The 15,791-nt window shown below is 44.2% G+C and overlaps 1 protein-coding gene across 1 annotated transcript in view; it reads right to left on the minus strand.

Annotated features, from left to right (window-relative positions):
- The window catches only part of PHF5A (PHD finger protein 5A), a 69,830-nt gene extending 54,271 nt beyond the window's left edge, over positions 1 to 15,559 (minus strand). Inside the window, exons 1-2 of the mRNA XM_078683128.1 lie at positions 15,356 to 15,559; positions 2,070 to 2,093 (exon numbers count right to left, since the gene is read on the minus strand). Of these exons, the coding sequence (XP_078539254.1) occupies positions 2,070 to 2,093; positions 15,356 to 15,407 (76 nt within the window). The 5' untranslated portion in view covers positions 15,408 to 15,559. The remainder of the gene's footprint in view (positions 1 to 2,069; positions 2,094 to 15,355) is intronic.
- Positions 15,560 to 15,791: the final 232 nt, after the last annotated feature.

Genomic DNA, 15,791 nt, shown 5'->3' on the forward strand with positions numbered 1-15,791 from the left:
CCAGAGCTGCAAGCGAAAAGCTAGAAAGCCAGGTACAAGTTAGAATGTCAGCTCACTATACTGTGACTGTGGGAGAATTAGTTAATGTTCCTGCGGCTTTAAGAAGGCAATGTGTTCTTGTACTATGCAACTAGCTCTCATGTAAAAGTGGTGCCGAAGGGTGTGAAGGATGGGGGTGGGCGGGGAGCGTAGGGGTGGCTCGGGGCCGAAGTAATGACAAAGGGTGTGAAGGATGGGGGTGGGCGGGGAGCGTAGGGATGGCTCAGAGGCCTGAGGCAGAGCGCACCATATGGAGAGGGAGGGGGGTGGCAGTGGGAGGGTGATTGATGGGCGGGGCAGTGCTGGGGAAGCCTTTGATGTGGCCTGGCGGCCGTGGAAGCCGGGCCTTTGAAGTGAAGCTAAGCTTCACTTCAAAGGTGTCGGAGGAATGCGGGCGGCTGTGCACGCGCTTTTAAGCTCAATGCGCATGCGCATTGAGCTTAAAAGTCACGGGCACTGCAAGGAATCGCCACGATTCCTTGCAAGTTAGATAAAGAGTCGATGAGCCCCTATAGTCTCGCTTGCTCGATGCGCATGCGCATCGACAGGCGAGACCTAAAAATATTTACATGACATTATGTTTGTAGCCTCTAGCTAGAGACATTTTTAGAAATCCATTGCAAGTGCTAATTGAATCAATGCAGGGGTATGGCATGATGTCAGATTGTTACAGGCACTGCATATAGGCAGGGCCACTAGAATTCAGCGGCAGGGTAGGGGCAAATTATGGTAAAGTAATTCATGTGGCAAAAAAGGCAACTTTTATTTATTTTTACACTTAACAGTCTGGACTATAGATGTACCTCATTAGTGCCTGTTGAGCACCCAAATATAGCAATAAGCAACAGAAAGGTGACCAGTCAACCTTTGCATAGGGCATTCATTTCAGCAACACGTCGCTGTGTTTTTAGTAACTTTGAACCATTTGAACATAAAACCAATTTTTTTGTTATTAAAATCTGTAGATATGCGGCAGATGATGGATTAGGTGGCAAATGCCGCAAATCTATAATTATGCAAAAATGCTGCTGTAGCACAATTGCATAATTCCAGCAGCCCTGCAAATAGATCAAACAGTTATGTACCATTTCACATGCATGGAATGAGGCCACCACTCTGCACACTTGTGACTACTTGCATACATTGAAAGGTAAACAGGAATAGTAGGTGATGCCAATGCTTGTTGGAGATGGCAGCCTGGTACACAATAGCGCGAGACTCTGGGACTGCTTCTCAAATCACACACTGGACCCGTTGCTTTTAAGGTGGAAGGCAAGGGTGAATAATCGGACTGGAAAGGGAGGTTGCAGTTAAGGCAGGCCTCGAAATAAATCATTAAAATGTTACTAAACCTGCAGGTCTAGTGACTTAAATAATCAACTCGACCTATTTATAATACGCTTTAGCCATAAACTGGTTTGAAATGATGGGATCATGGGCAAATAATTTTAATTCATTGAGCCGCCATGTTCTTCTTTATCACATATGAGAGCACTTCAAATGTGCGAGTTCTGCATGTCTGCTGTACACAAAACTCGTTTGATTGAATCGATTTAACTATATATGTATAGATACTATGCATGTGGAGATGGGTCACACTGTCTGATATGTAACTTATCTAAGCTAAAAGGGATGCAGCACTGCCATATCTCTGGGTAAGGTTAAGGAAACAGGAAGTGTTATAATGTTGCTAGGTGCAAAGTTGTGCATCATTGAAAGAAACTAATAACTTAATGTGTACTTAAGGATTTTTTTAAAGGAGTCCTGGATAACTGAACGACTTGTGTCTGTTAATAGGTTTATTCGAGTTGTTAAGTGCCATGTGGAGATGCTTCAAATTGCCCTCTAATAGTAAAGATGCTTCAGAAAGAGATTGCATGTACAGCATTGGTATTGCCATACTTGTAAAAAAGCAGAGAGAAGATGAGCTGGTTTTTAAGCATGAGTAGAAGTCATCACAAGCCTGCTGCAACAAAATTGAGTTCCATGTGCTCCAACACCCTCCTTCCCTGTTGCAGAAAAATACTCACATTTCTCACAAAGGCGTCCGATAGCTGAAAGAAAAAGAGGAAACAAAGTTAGTGGCTTAATTTGCAACATCTAGAATATCTATTTTAGCTATGGTTTCCATGTGAATTCTACTGAAACCCCTTCTCCCTCGGAAGAAACAATTCTATGCAATAGATGCCATTTCTTCAGTCACACCTATGTAATGTCAACAATACACTACCATCCCTCACTTTTACCTTATGGAGTGGGGAGTGAAAGATACCAACATGGTGTCAGGCTAAAAGCGAGGTACAGAGTGTTTGTTTCCTCTACGTTTATGTGCTTCTACAGAACAACTAAAGTAACGCAGACTCGTGAAGGCAAATCTCACAACAGCTGAATGCTTTGACACGGAAGTGCTGGAGTGCATGCCTACTGCCACCAAATTAACACACACTTCTAAATGAGTGCCTATGTTCTGACTTAATCTGAAGAAGGTAAGGCACACCCAAAAGTGAGCCATGTAGAGGCTGCCTACTCCCACTCATTTAGCACTCATCCAAAAAACAGTCCTGGAGTGGTTGCCTACTCTTTATGAATTACAAAAGATGTATTAAATATATAGTTTCAAATACAAACCAGAAATATTTTCAATTAAGTAAGATTGAAGAAGAAAGCTATTTATTAAAATGCTATTCTATTGTCAGTATTTCTAGTCTGCGAGAAAGCCAGATGGTAGACACTACCCACAAAGGAAGATACTACAAAAGCATCTCTTTGGGCCGTTAACCATAATATGTTAACAAGATTTAGGTTAAATACCACACAATCTATAGGACCGGAAGTTCAGGTTGAATATTATACCATGTTCCTAAGACATGTATTAGCGGCCATTGCTTCAACTGAAGCACCACATAAATACATCTAAACTCTTCTTTCATGAATGCTTTGCAATATGTAGGCAAATGTAAACATTCAATTTTGGCTGGTAAACATCATGGTAACTTCCATTTTCAAACAATTCATATCCTTCTAGCATGACCACCTCATTATAGTTCTTGCCGTAGTGTACACTGGTTAAGATAATGGTAAAGCTCACACCCTCAGCTCCACCAAGTATTATTTTTATCCAAGTGTTAAAGGAGTCTTTGGCTAAATAAGACAGCGGGTTATTTTTATTTGCTCTTTGAACTTCAAAGAATCATAACTACTGGAGAACGCTCTCGTTTTAGCGAAGCAAAAGGCTAACTCCAGGCAAATGGCTTGAACAGAAATGGAACTGTACGTTAGTTGCAGTCTTCAGTTGCTCACCTTCAATCTTGTAGAGTGAATAAAAAAAGTTGTAGGTCTGGAGAAAGGAGCCAAAAGTCAAATAGTAAGCTAATACTAGAGATTCAAGAGATCTCGTAAGAGATTTAGACATAGTATTTTTAATAGCAAGCATCAGTCTCCAAAACAAATATCCATCAATGGCCAGATAGAAGTAGTTTTATTTTGTAAAAATAACTAAGATTTCAGCCTAGTACTTCCGTGATAATCCATGGATAGATCTTGCTTTTACTGAGATTAGTAAATGGAAATTACAACAGCAATAAATTTCAAACTGATTGAGCACTTGCTGCAATCCAGTTGTTTATGTAGAACGTGATAATGTTTTTGGGCATTAAACGATGCCAATAAATTTAAATTGCAGATCATAGGCGTAAAAATGTTGGTTTTTACGAAAATCTCATTTGAATAAGAAATAAACAGGTTGACCAATAAAAAAGCACCAACAAAGGAGGGCTCAATCAAACCGGTCAGCCTTTGGACTCTATAACGAGGGTGGAATCCTACTGCCATGAGGGCGATCACATTACAATGAGCAGATAATGGCCTACTATTACTCTTAGTGCCACTCTTACTCGTCATTACAACACAAGGTGAAATCCCACCTCCAAGGCAGAATAAAAACAAGCAACGGTTTCGCCTTTGGAAAAGTTAGAGCTATTGGCAATGTAAATGACAATGCCATTTATCTGTTTTCAAAACCAACACATAAATACAATGCCAATAGCTCAAACTTTTCCAAAGGCGAAACCGTTGCATTGTAAATGCTTGTTCTTAAGAGAAATGGATTCTGGCCTTTATTTTCTGTTGTAATATAACCCTTGAAGGCTTTGATAACTATGTATATACTTTTGTCTTTAGATGTTTTATTGAAATCTGTACGAACGCTCATAGAATTATCGTTTGTCCTGATGATGACCATTTAGTTTTACTAGGGTCAAAACGCCGTTGATGCACAGATGTGGCCGAAAATTGAAGAGGACGCGTTGTTTGCTTTGTGTTGTTTCAGTTTTGTCCAGAACTTCAGATTTTTGTAAACCTTTTTCCTCAGCCACTGGTTTGTCTACTCCTGGCACTGTTTATAGGTCTTGTTTTGTGTATTATGTTGAGCGCCTTTTTGTCATATATGTTTACAGATTGAACTATTTATTATTGTTAATAAAAACCTTTTACATGAATTATATGCATTCACACTTAGGTTTCTTTCTTTTTCTCTTTATCTTCTGATTCGTCAATTAAAATGTTTTTTGTGGGGATTTTTTTTCTCATATCTTTTCATATTTCTCACATTAGAATGTTTTTGTTAGGCCTTAAAAATTGGATGAATGTATTATGTCAACTTGAACCCTGGTTAGGATTCCAGTATTAACTATGCCACCGGCAGTGGTGTGTAGGCATGGTACCCAGGAAGGTGTGCCATGTTGACTCTTAGTTTAGCCACACCATAACATATAGCCTGCAATGGCAGTGTGTATGTGTTAGATGTGGGGTCCTTTAGAGAGGCTGGTTTAGTATATGGTGCACACGTATTTAAGAGATGCACTTGCACTAATCCAGGCAACCCTTATGGTGGTTTTAGTAGTCCTTGATAACCATAAAAAGCTCTCAAAGTGGTAGAAGTGGAGAGTAGCCTTCAGGTGTATCTTGAAGGAGTGTTAAGCAGCTTATTTCACTAGAAGAACCCTTCTCAGAGAACCCCGAAGAATTCCCTTGGAGGCTGGAAGGTTGGAGAGCCACCCCACTCGTGGATATCCCGTAGACAAGGTAACCTACACCAGGGAAGCCAGGTGCATAGAGGTAAAGAGACGCAGGAAACATCCATAGACGACAATGGTAGACATGAAGAAAAGCGTTTTTGGAGAAGCCCCACGACGAATCTGAGAACCCACCCACATGTAATTCCTTATGCACCCTAAGGGAAGGGTTGGAACAACTCAAAGGCCCCTCCAAGAGGAGGAGCTAAACAGAGGGGAGGATACTTCCATGTCGTTTGTCCAGTTTCGTGCTGGAGCTAAGGGCTCCCTGAACTGGCTCAAGCTGGAGTATGCCAAGAGGGCACCTAATGTGCCCTTCAAAGCAGTCTGGTGGCCCTGGCAAGCGCCCCCACCCCAGGCAAATACACTAAGTCCTGTCTGGGAGGTGGTCACGTCTCCCTGTGACAGGAAACTATTCTTCTACCTTCCACTGCTCGAGCTTGGCTCAGAAGCAGAAGGCCAAAATTGGGTTTGTGGTCAGCATCAGCACTAGCTTGCTGTCAGACCTTGAAAGGCTATAACAGGGAGTACAGATGGGTTCCCCACGGGACCCCCCTAGTACATGGAATCATACTTCCAACACCGGAATCGGTGTTGTGGTATGCTTCCAACATGTTTGAATCCAAACATGCCTGGGTTCAGTGCAGCCACTAAATAGGGAGGCATATCGTAATGACTGATGTCCATTATATGTATTAAAATGGCTGACCACACTTACAAAGCCTTGAGAATCCATTATGGTGTTTGTAGGGGTGTCCTGCTCATGAAGGGGCACCCTCACACTTATAATCAAACATCCTGCCCTCAGGACTGAAGAGCCTGCCAAAGGGTGACTTATAGGTTTTAAGTGTAGTGACCTCAGCTATAAGGGAGCACATCTGTTGTGAGTGGTGCTAGCACAAACTCACACAGGGTGCAATGGCAGGCCTGTGGTTAGAGTTTGCGTGGACTTCCAAGGGTGGCACAACACATGCTGCACCCCATGGGAGACCCCTGGTGTACCTATGCCCTGGGTACCATAGCACCATATGCTAGGGACTTACATGGGTATACACCAGTAGCCAATTGTGGATGTCCATAAGTACTTATCAGGGTCAATTTAAGGAGGAAGCAGTGCCTGGGATCCTGATTTTCAGGATCCCAGTCAGACTAGGTCAAAATTAGACTGATATCAAGGAAAAAGTGAGATTAACCATGAAAGTAGATCCTACTTCTCTACAGTGGTACAATGCATTCTGCAGCCCTAAGGGATGCTCTCTGGTCACGAGGCACTCGGTACCACCACTTACAAGGGAATTATAAGTGGCCCAGAGGTGTACCAATTGTGGAAACAATGGTACAGTTATGGGAAAGAACATAGGTGCTGGGGCCTGGTTAGGAGATTGCCAGCACACACAAAGTACAGTAACCCCCACCTTTTTGCCAGATTTCTGATGCAACATTAACCCACTTTCCTACACGGTTGCTCACAGTGCCCTATGCTATAATGGGCAGAAGAAACGTGTAAATGCCACAGTAACAGACCAATGAATGAAAATGTCTGGCTGAAAGCCCATACAAGTATATTATACATATAATGTTGGCAGAATCAAAAGGTCCTGCCTACTGCCAAACCTAAAAAGACGTGCCCTGCTGCACTAGTTATCGAACTCCCATCAGCTATCAGTGTCTCTGTTAGATGCCTTGAAAGAGTTGTATTGTAGTCAAACATTACTGTGGCCAGCAGAACCTGCAGCTCAGTTTTGTGCAAAAGAAAACACTGAGCAACCTCGGTAGACTAACAGATTGACGGTATCAGTAACTGCAACACAGCACCTCAAATGTGGGGGTGGGTCAGGCCAGTATGGCGTAGTGGTCTATCTGGACGGCCTCGACTAAAAGCTTCTAGCGTGGAAAATTCCATAGACCGCCAAATTGCATTTCGAACGAGGCATTTCATAAGAGCAATACCAAACTTTGCTTCACCCCCACGGGAAACTGAAATATGCCAAGTACAGAAAAAAAAAATTCCTTTAAAGGTTTCCACCCGAAAGCTGTATTTCCATTAGTTTATGCTGCCAAATCCGTGTTGTTATTCCATGGCAGTTAAAAGGGTATTAATCCCTCCTATAAACTACATTATTTCGGATGAACACACAATTGTAAAAAACGCTGAAAGAATCACAGCACTTCCCTTGAAATAGGAGCAGCACATCCTGTACTGAGTGAGCTAGGGCCGCCTCCCCAGATTCATGGAGAAAGAGTGATAACGTAAACCACGTAGTGATGCCGCGATAGAGCAAAATGAAGGACAGGGCCCCTCCTTAAAATAAAGATAAGTATGGGCGCCCTCCAGATTTAAGCAGCTATCCTTTCGGCGAAAAAAAACCCAGAAAATTCAGCGCAAGAAAAACTTGATCAAAACTAATCTACACAGATTCAAGGTAATTTCGAAACACACTGGGTGGGCCCTTGGTATTTGATGAAGCAGGATACTTCATAAACTAAAAGCTCGCCGCTGACAAATGCAGTGTTACTTACATATACATTGTTTCCAATATCGGCAAATCTAAGCTTTTCACTGAAACTCATCCTTTTATCTTACATGGGTGGAGACATTGATTAGGAATATCCTCCGCTAATTGCACTGGTTAGAAACCACTTTCAAGTGCCATACTTCGCGATGTACGAAAACTATTTAGTACTACTTCTCACTCCAAATAACTGACTAAATATCCACCACTGTCAACAACAGCTATATAAATACAAACCTTTTTCTTCCTCTACCGTTCTGCAATCATCCCAAATAACTGACTAACCTATCCACCACTTAAAATGCACTTGCATGTTTCACTATACTAATTCAACACTAATCCTCTGTGGGTCCCGGAGTAGCGTGCTACTCGCCGAAAAAGCGCTTCTACGCCTCGTCAGAGGTAGTAAGCGCTATATAATTACAATACAATACTTACACGAGTCACTACACACTCCTCATTAGAGACTCTGATTCGCCTCAGAAAGTGACACTGGTTGTGTCCCGAGGTAAACACTTCACAAGCTTTGTATAGTCTGTCTGGCAGCACGTCATCATGTATTATCATAACAAAGATAACTTAGACCGCACGTACAGTACATCCCTCTCGGAAGCTCCGAACTGACCTTCCTGCTCCCAGCTCGCCAGGGACTCGGGGTCGCTGCGGCGGACACTGCCCAGGAGCTCGGGAGGCAGGGGCTCCATTTTCCGCGTCCCCTGGTGGGCCCCGTCCCCGCGGGCCCCCGCCTCGGCTGCCCCCCGGCAGTGCTCTCGCAGCTCCCGCGGATCCAGCGCGAACAGCTCCGCCAGCAGCGCCGCACGCCCCTCCCGACCGAGCTCCGGCCAGAAGCGCAGGAGCTGCGGCTGCCCGGCCTCCTCCAGCCGGCGGCGGACCTGCTCCAGCGAGGCCATGGTCCGCGGGGTGGGTCACTCGAGGGGTACCGGTAGGTGAGAGGAGAGACCGTCTCTTAATGGGAGCCCGCAGACAGTTTCAAGAGGAGGGAAGTGATCCAGGGCCTGGGCGGGGCCTCGCCTCGGCCGGGCAGCACGAAGCAGTCACGCGCCCCGGCACGCGTCACCGCCCCCTTTCCCGCTGCTGCTCAGGGAAGCTAAGTTTATTTATTTATTTTATTTAATGCGATTTTATATGGCGCGAAAATTACCCGGTGTCAAAGCGCTTTTCAAAAGTACCAGTTGCGTTACATAAGGACTATGGATCACATGAGTTACATAAGAGATACAAACAGAAAACAAGTCAGGTCCCGGGCCGCGCTGTGATTGGCTGACGTCACGGGGGTGTCCCGGGCCGGCAGCCAATCACAGCGCAGCCCGGGAATGACGTCACGGGGGTGTCCCGGGCCGGCAGCCAATCGCAGCGCGGCCCGGGACAAAGGGGCGGGGCTTAAAAAAAGCACCAGAAACGCCCCCGAATCGCGTTTTCAAGAGAAAGCGCGATTGACAGCCTCTGTCTCCCAATGGCTAGTCTCCATTTATGGAGCTAGCCAATTGGAAACAGAGGCGGTCCGAACATCCCTACTGTAGACAATAGTTTTCGATCTGGGAGGGGCTTTGCCCCTCGCCAGGTCGAAACCTAAAAAGGCACAATAAACCCCGCCCACCCTGAGTGGGCCCAATCACACATCAAAACCTGAAAGCAAAGGAGGTACTTAAGGACCGATAAGTATTCGTAACATTGCCTCCAAGTCCCACATCCTCATCCCAATCATTGCAACATGAGGTACAAGCCAACAGGCCTTTGATCTCAAAGTGAGTTGTACATCATATAATGCACTCCAGTTTTTAATGTACATTCATATACTCCACCCAATTCAACAAAAAATAATTCACCCAGCCAAACATTATTAAACTGCAGAATGCAAAACATCAGATCCAATCCCATTCCACTTACTAATCCTTTTAAGAAGATAATGTCTAGTACATATTTAATCTTATGACCAGGTCCAAGTTCTACAGATTTCATGCAGAGGAACTCCCCGAAGTCCCACCCAAGATGCAGAAAACTTGTTGATTTACCCTGAATACACACAGGTTATAGTTTCTCTTGTTCAGGATAGGCCAATAAAATAGTCTCTGTGATCCTTCTGCTCAGAGTCATTCCTGAAACCTTCTTACCTCTGCTGTCATTACCAAAGGTGAAAAACAGATGCCCGTTTTCCTGAAGCAAGATCCGACAAGAAAAGTGTCTACTGCCCATTTAAAATATAACTAATAAAACAATCTTTCCTCATTAGAAGAAGAGGAAGGAAAGAGGACAGGTAAGAATCTCTTGGCAAACATTAAAAGAGTGATTAAGTTTGAGAAGTAAAAGATCAGTCTATTCTTAAAATCACTACATCTTCCAGAAAGCAAAGAAAACGTTAATGACATAATAAGGCAGATAATTTACCAACCCAACAAGCCAAAGTATTGGTTACTAGGAAACCAACCTTTTAAGACAGAAACTTCAAGTCAGTAGATAGAAGGGGGTTCAAAAAGAGTGAACGCTGCGAAGCCTAGCGAACCACAGGGCTATCCCAAGGAAGACCTCTGTAATGAGAAATAGGTCTGGAAATAGACACTTAATGGTTTGGGAAGTGGAAACAAACCGCTGCGTGACCAGTATGGAACAACTCCAATCACCTCTGCCTTCTCTCAGAATATTGAGAAGTATTTATGGAATTAGAGAAGCAGAGGGAATGAAAACAATACCTTCATTGGTCACTTTATTAGAAGTGCACCAATCTTTCATGCTCCTACCTCTGGATCTCCTGAACAAAAACTGGGAAGAAGGGATTTGTCCTTGCAGGCAGAAACGTCCAGATATGTGTAACCAAATCTTTCCAGGTCTCTGGGAAGTGGTCTTGGACAGCGAGGACATGTGAGGAAAAGAAAGCCTGCTCTCCTTGTCAGATTTGACAATAAACAAACTTTTCCTATGGACTGAGGATATTGAGAATATAGCTTTATCTGACCACAACCCAGAGTCTCTGCCACCTTATTGATAGCTTCAGAGTGAGTGCTACCCTGAAGATTTATACAGGCTACTGCGTGGTGTGATTTCACCAACACATTGTTCTTTGAAGTTGTTGCCGAAATGGTGCATGGCTTTTAGTATTGCAGTCAGTTCTCTACGTTCTGATGATTTGAAATAGGCAATTCTGGTCCACTTGGCCTGAGCTGGCAGGGAATCCAATATTACTCCCCATCCATCAATAGGTTCAATGGTGGATCCAGATGCATACTGTTGCCAATTTATCTGGGTGGGACAGCCACTGAATATAGGATGTGACTTCCAACAACGGAGATTTCTTAGATCAATATATATGAAGATGTATGCAAAAGAAAGGGGTATGTGCCCAAGAGCCAGGCATACTGCCCTACAGGTCTTCCCTCACTGAAACAAGCATTGGCATAGCCAATAGGTCTCGCCTTTGGGACCTTATAAGTGTTTAAGTCCCAAAGGCGAGACCTATTGGCTATGCCAATGCTTGTTTTAACTTTTACTTTACAGTTTATAAATGCCACACATGCCGTAAAATATCTCAGTAAAACATTCACATTTAAGATAATTGCTAAATGTTTGTAACTTACAATTGGTAATTAATTGTGCTTTGTATGCACTTGCACATGTGGTGGGGGAAATATATAATCAAAATAAGACACAGCAATATGGGTTAGATGGTACGTTAGCATTCTCTTTTCTAAAACACACCAGCTTTTCGTTTACACAGATTTCACGCTTTTATCACATGAAGTAAATTATTCAAAATGTTCACACCGCATCCGGAGAGCAGAAATAAAACCAATATAGCATTTTCACATGCATCAAGGGAGCGAGAGTTAGAACAAAAGCATTGAAACCAAGCAACCATTTTCAGAATGCATATGGGGGGGGAATGGGAGTAGCGCGATGTTCACATAATGTTAATTATTCTAGATTTAAACACTGCATCAGGAGATCAGAAATGTAAGCGAAATAGCATTTCCACACTGCCGCAACAGAAAAAAAAAGTGTTTCACAGAAGCTTTGAAACCAAGCACCCATTTAAACAAGCACAGCATGTGCTGGAGTAGAGTTCAAAGCAGCGAAAATGTCAACAAATGCGAGCGCCGGGAAAGGAAGGCAGAGAAGGGGAGGGGGAGGAGAAATGCGACACGGCGGGCAGGGGAGCAGCGAAAATGACTAATTAGGGGAGGAGAAGCCGAGAAGCCGCAGAGCGCACGCTGGGCGAAGCCCTTTGATGTGCTGTGCGGCGGCCGTTGAAAAAAATGCAATTAGGAGGGAGGGAGGCTGATGCGCGTTCGTGTTTGATCACGTGGTTCACGTGAACTTCATGAAAACCGCCAGCAAAAAGCTAGTTGTTTCATGAAGATTTTCGCTACTTGAATTCTCGCTCCGCTCGATGCGCATGCGCGCATCGATAGGTCGCGAGACCTAAAAAGACTCCTACCAAGGTCCACAGTGACCAGAAACATATGCGATTTAACAAGCACCAGCAAAGCCAATAGGCTTCACCTATGTAGGATCTATTAGCTCAGTCATTATTTTCAGACACGTTGAAAAGCAGCTCCAGCTGCTCTGCAACATGGCTTAAAGTAAAATATAAATGATAAAAAGCTTATGAGGCAACCAGCGTTGAATGTGGTCTTTGCGCTTTTTATTTTTTTTAACCTTTAATCCATGTTGCACAGCAGCCCGTCCCACGGTGCACTGTCTAAAAAAATCTGGGGGAGCAAGAAATACGAGGGAGCAGCAATATGAAAGGCATTAGGAGGAGGGCAGGTCTTATTTACAGTTCTGAAGTAATTAACAGAGCATAACACCAAGGATGAATTTTGAATATTCTTCACTTAAGACTTTGCTACTAAAGAAAGCGGTCGATTTTTAGTGGACAGCGGACCCACATAGCCTTCCCAGCTAAAACCCAAGTATTTTTAAAGAAACTCTCAAAAAGAAAATATGTCCTTTAAAAACATTAGATCTTTAAATCTTGCTTGACTTTGGAGCTGCTGCCCTGCACATCACACAGCAATCCCTCTTACGAAGAGGGCTTCTGAAAGCGCTGCAGAAAAGGGGCTTTGTGAAAAGTGGAAAATTTAGAGCTGAAATAGCCAAAGAAGGGCATCATTTACTTGCATGTACAGTGTGCAAGTTAGATTACTCTTGGCTTAACGTCATCATTTATGCCAAATATATATATATTTTTATAAATCATCTAAAACACAGGGAAGTTTCTTTTGAAGACAGGTCTGAGATGGGAGTGTTATTTCCACACAGGTTGAGATCAGCCACTCTGGTACTGTTGACCCGTGCTCATTACTTTTAGGCAATAAAATACCTCATCTATATATGTCACGCACTTTCTCCACAGGCTTCCATTCCCGCTAATATTCCTGACAGGTGCAATCAAGTGACCCATGTGCACATACGGAGAACTTGTCCAATAAGATGCTCAGACATATCTGCTGCCTGCTCCTTTAAATCCCCTCTGTGCTGTCTCATTAGCCATTTACAGCTCTTTTGGAAAATAAAAGGTAAGATGTAGAATAGCACCATGTGAGGGAGCTCAAAGGTGAGGACGGAGTAGCAACAATGATGAACTACAGACACATGCACGGAAAAAAAATAAAGTACCTGGAGGTGCATGTGGAAGGACACTGGCTACAAACCGGAAGCTGTACTTTGTCCATGCTCCACAGCAGGACAAACACTGAAGCTTCAGTAGGAGGGACTAACCAAATAAGAAGCAAGGAAACAAGAGTGATGTAGAAGCCAACCAATGGTTATTATGGGTGGCTAAAGCACATTTGAAGCTTTTTTTGGTTTACAAAAGATTTTGCCAACAGCGCATAAGCTGTCTCCGGCAAAACCTAAAAAGGTACCATGCTCACAAACGTAAACGGTTAACCTTACAGCGAGGCGATCCTGAGCTGGGAACTCTGCAGCATAGTTAATTAAGCACAATAACCAATGATATAGAGGCCACAGCAGGAGAGCAAGTCGGAACCTACTTTTACAAAAAACCCCAACTGGGTGTTCTGCATTCCGTCCATCAATTGGGAGTCTTTTGCTTTCTCGCCCTATGTGCGCCGGGTATGCCCAGACGTGGGTCCTGGGCTCACTGTGCCACTGGATTCAACCTATCCTGGCTGAGGAGTGAAACCCCGAAACCGGTCCTGGGATGCTTGTTTCCGGTACAAAGAGGACCTGGCTTGGCAGTTCGGGCTGGACTGTTCCCACAAGACACAGGGTCAAAACTGATTTGCATATTGCAAGGTCTAAACTGAGGTGGCATGTTGAGCAAAAGAATGATGGATTTAACACAGATCTCTTGACTGGGGGTGAATGTTTTGATTTGTTCTGCATTCCGTCCATCAATTGTTAATCTTTTGCAGAACTTGCTTTTACACCAGAAAAGTTGGAACCTATCCCAAAACCTTGCAATGCTTGGAGCTCCATCAATGGCACTAGAACCCTCCCCAACCCAATGCCCAGCATGGGTGGATTGACCACGGATGAGGACACAACCCGGCACTGAATTTCTACATCTCTGGCCAGTATACAGGAAGAAAAATGATAAAATGCACACACGAAAGGGCTGTAGAAACTGTGTCCATTTATCGTACCCAGGTAAGGGTGGACTGGGTTTATAGTGCATTCCATATCCTTACTGTCTGTCTAGATGTTGGGATTCATCTCGTTATAATGATTGGGATGGACGTAGAGGTAATGTACAGTTTTGTTTTATTTTTAGGATGACAAAGGTGTGAAAAGAGGGTGACCGAATTTGAAGCACGTTTAAGCATTCAGTTTATCACGATGTGGAATATCACATGAAAAGAGAGCGACACCCACCAAATGATGGTAATTTGACAGGGCCACTAGTGTGGTTTGTGTATTCCCATCGACTTAACTTCCATCCACAAGTGAAAGCTGGAGATGTTGCATTCTTCCACTAAGAAGGGAGTATTACCCCAACTTACTTAAGCTAGGACTAGCAAAGGATCACTAGATTTGAGTATCAACTCGCACTAAGATTCTAAGTCGTGGAATGGTTCCCTCCTCCCAGTAATGGACAGTGCGCATACATGCCAACATTTCAGAAGAGCAAATAGGGAGATTAAAAAAAAAAATCGGGAGAATGGGGCCTTGAATCGGGTTACTGGCATGTATGGGCTTTGGAAGTGTGCTGCTGCTGGATTGGACATTTGAAACCCAAATGCGCGTTTTTTTTTTTTTACCTTTCCGAAGCATGCAGCGCAATGGCAGGCAGACAGAGGGTGATGCAAGTGTTGTGCACTGGCCTGGCAGGTTGCTGGCAGTGCATGCTCCCCCCGCCCCCCCTGTGACAGCCCGGGCTGAAACAGCTTCCTGTGCACACACACGGCCGCCCCCCCCCCCTACTTCACAGGTCTTTAAAAGACCATTCACTTGTTAATGACGCTTTGTTGATTTTTCACTCCTTCTAGAGCCCCTGCATGGTCACTCTGACTATTGCTGGCACTTTACACAATACCAAGCGCTGTCAGCTGAAACTCCGAGGAATCGGGTTTTTGCTTGCAGGAATCGGGAGGCGGGAGACTAGCCCTGAAATCGGTAGTCTCACGCCTGAATCGGGAGTGTTGGCATGTCTGCTGTGCGTGCTTCCATGATGGAGAACGGAATACAACGTCAACATGCGCGCTTGAGCTCTATATAAACATCGTCCCCCAAGATATTCAACTTGCTTACCCACGCCAGCCTGCTTTCTGCAGAAAATCAAATCGGGGTGATGCTTGGCCATGTCTCTGCGACGTTCTTCCTTTGCTGCTCCAAGATGGCGATCGGTTCCGAAACGATTGACCTTTCAGACCTGCGAAAGCACGTTACCGGCAAACACAACCACATCGACACGAACGACTAATGTCCACTTGGGCGCGTATTTATGACGCGTCTCAGAGAAACACGTGGTGCTCTGCAGGCCATTGAAAACGGAAGACGCACATGCGCGTTCGAGTTTACGTAACGCCAATTAACGTAAACAGGGCGGCCGCATTGGAAAGGGGCAATGGATTAAGTTTCTGCTGGAATTCCATCCGTTCGATGACATGGAGAGCGGCGGAGTCGTTGGTGGCATAGGTTCCCAGTTTTCCAGTTCCAAGTGAGATAGCCTACTTGAGTCCAGGAT

The sequence above is a fragment of the Lissotriton helveticus genome, chromosome 1_1 (genome assembly GCF_964261635.1).
Source record: "Lissotriton helveticus chromosome 1_1, aLisHel1.1, whole genome shotgun sequence".
NCBI lineage: Eukaryota > Metazoa > Chordata > Amphibia > Caudata > Salamandridae > Lissotriton > Lissotriton helveticus.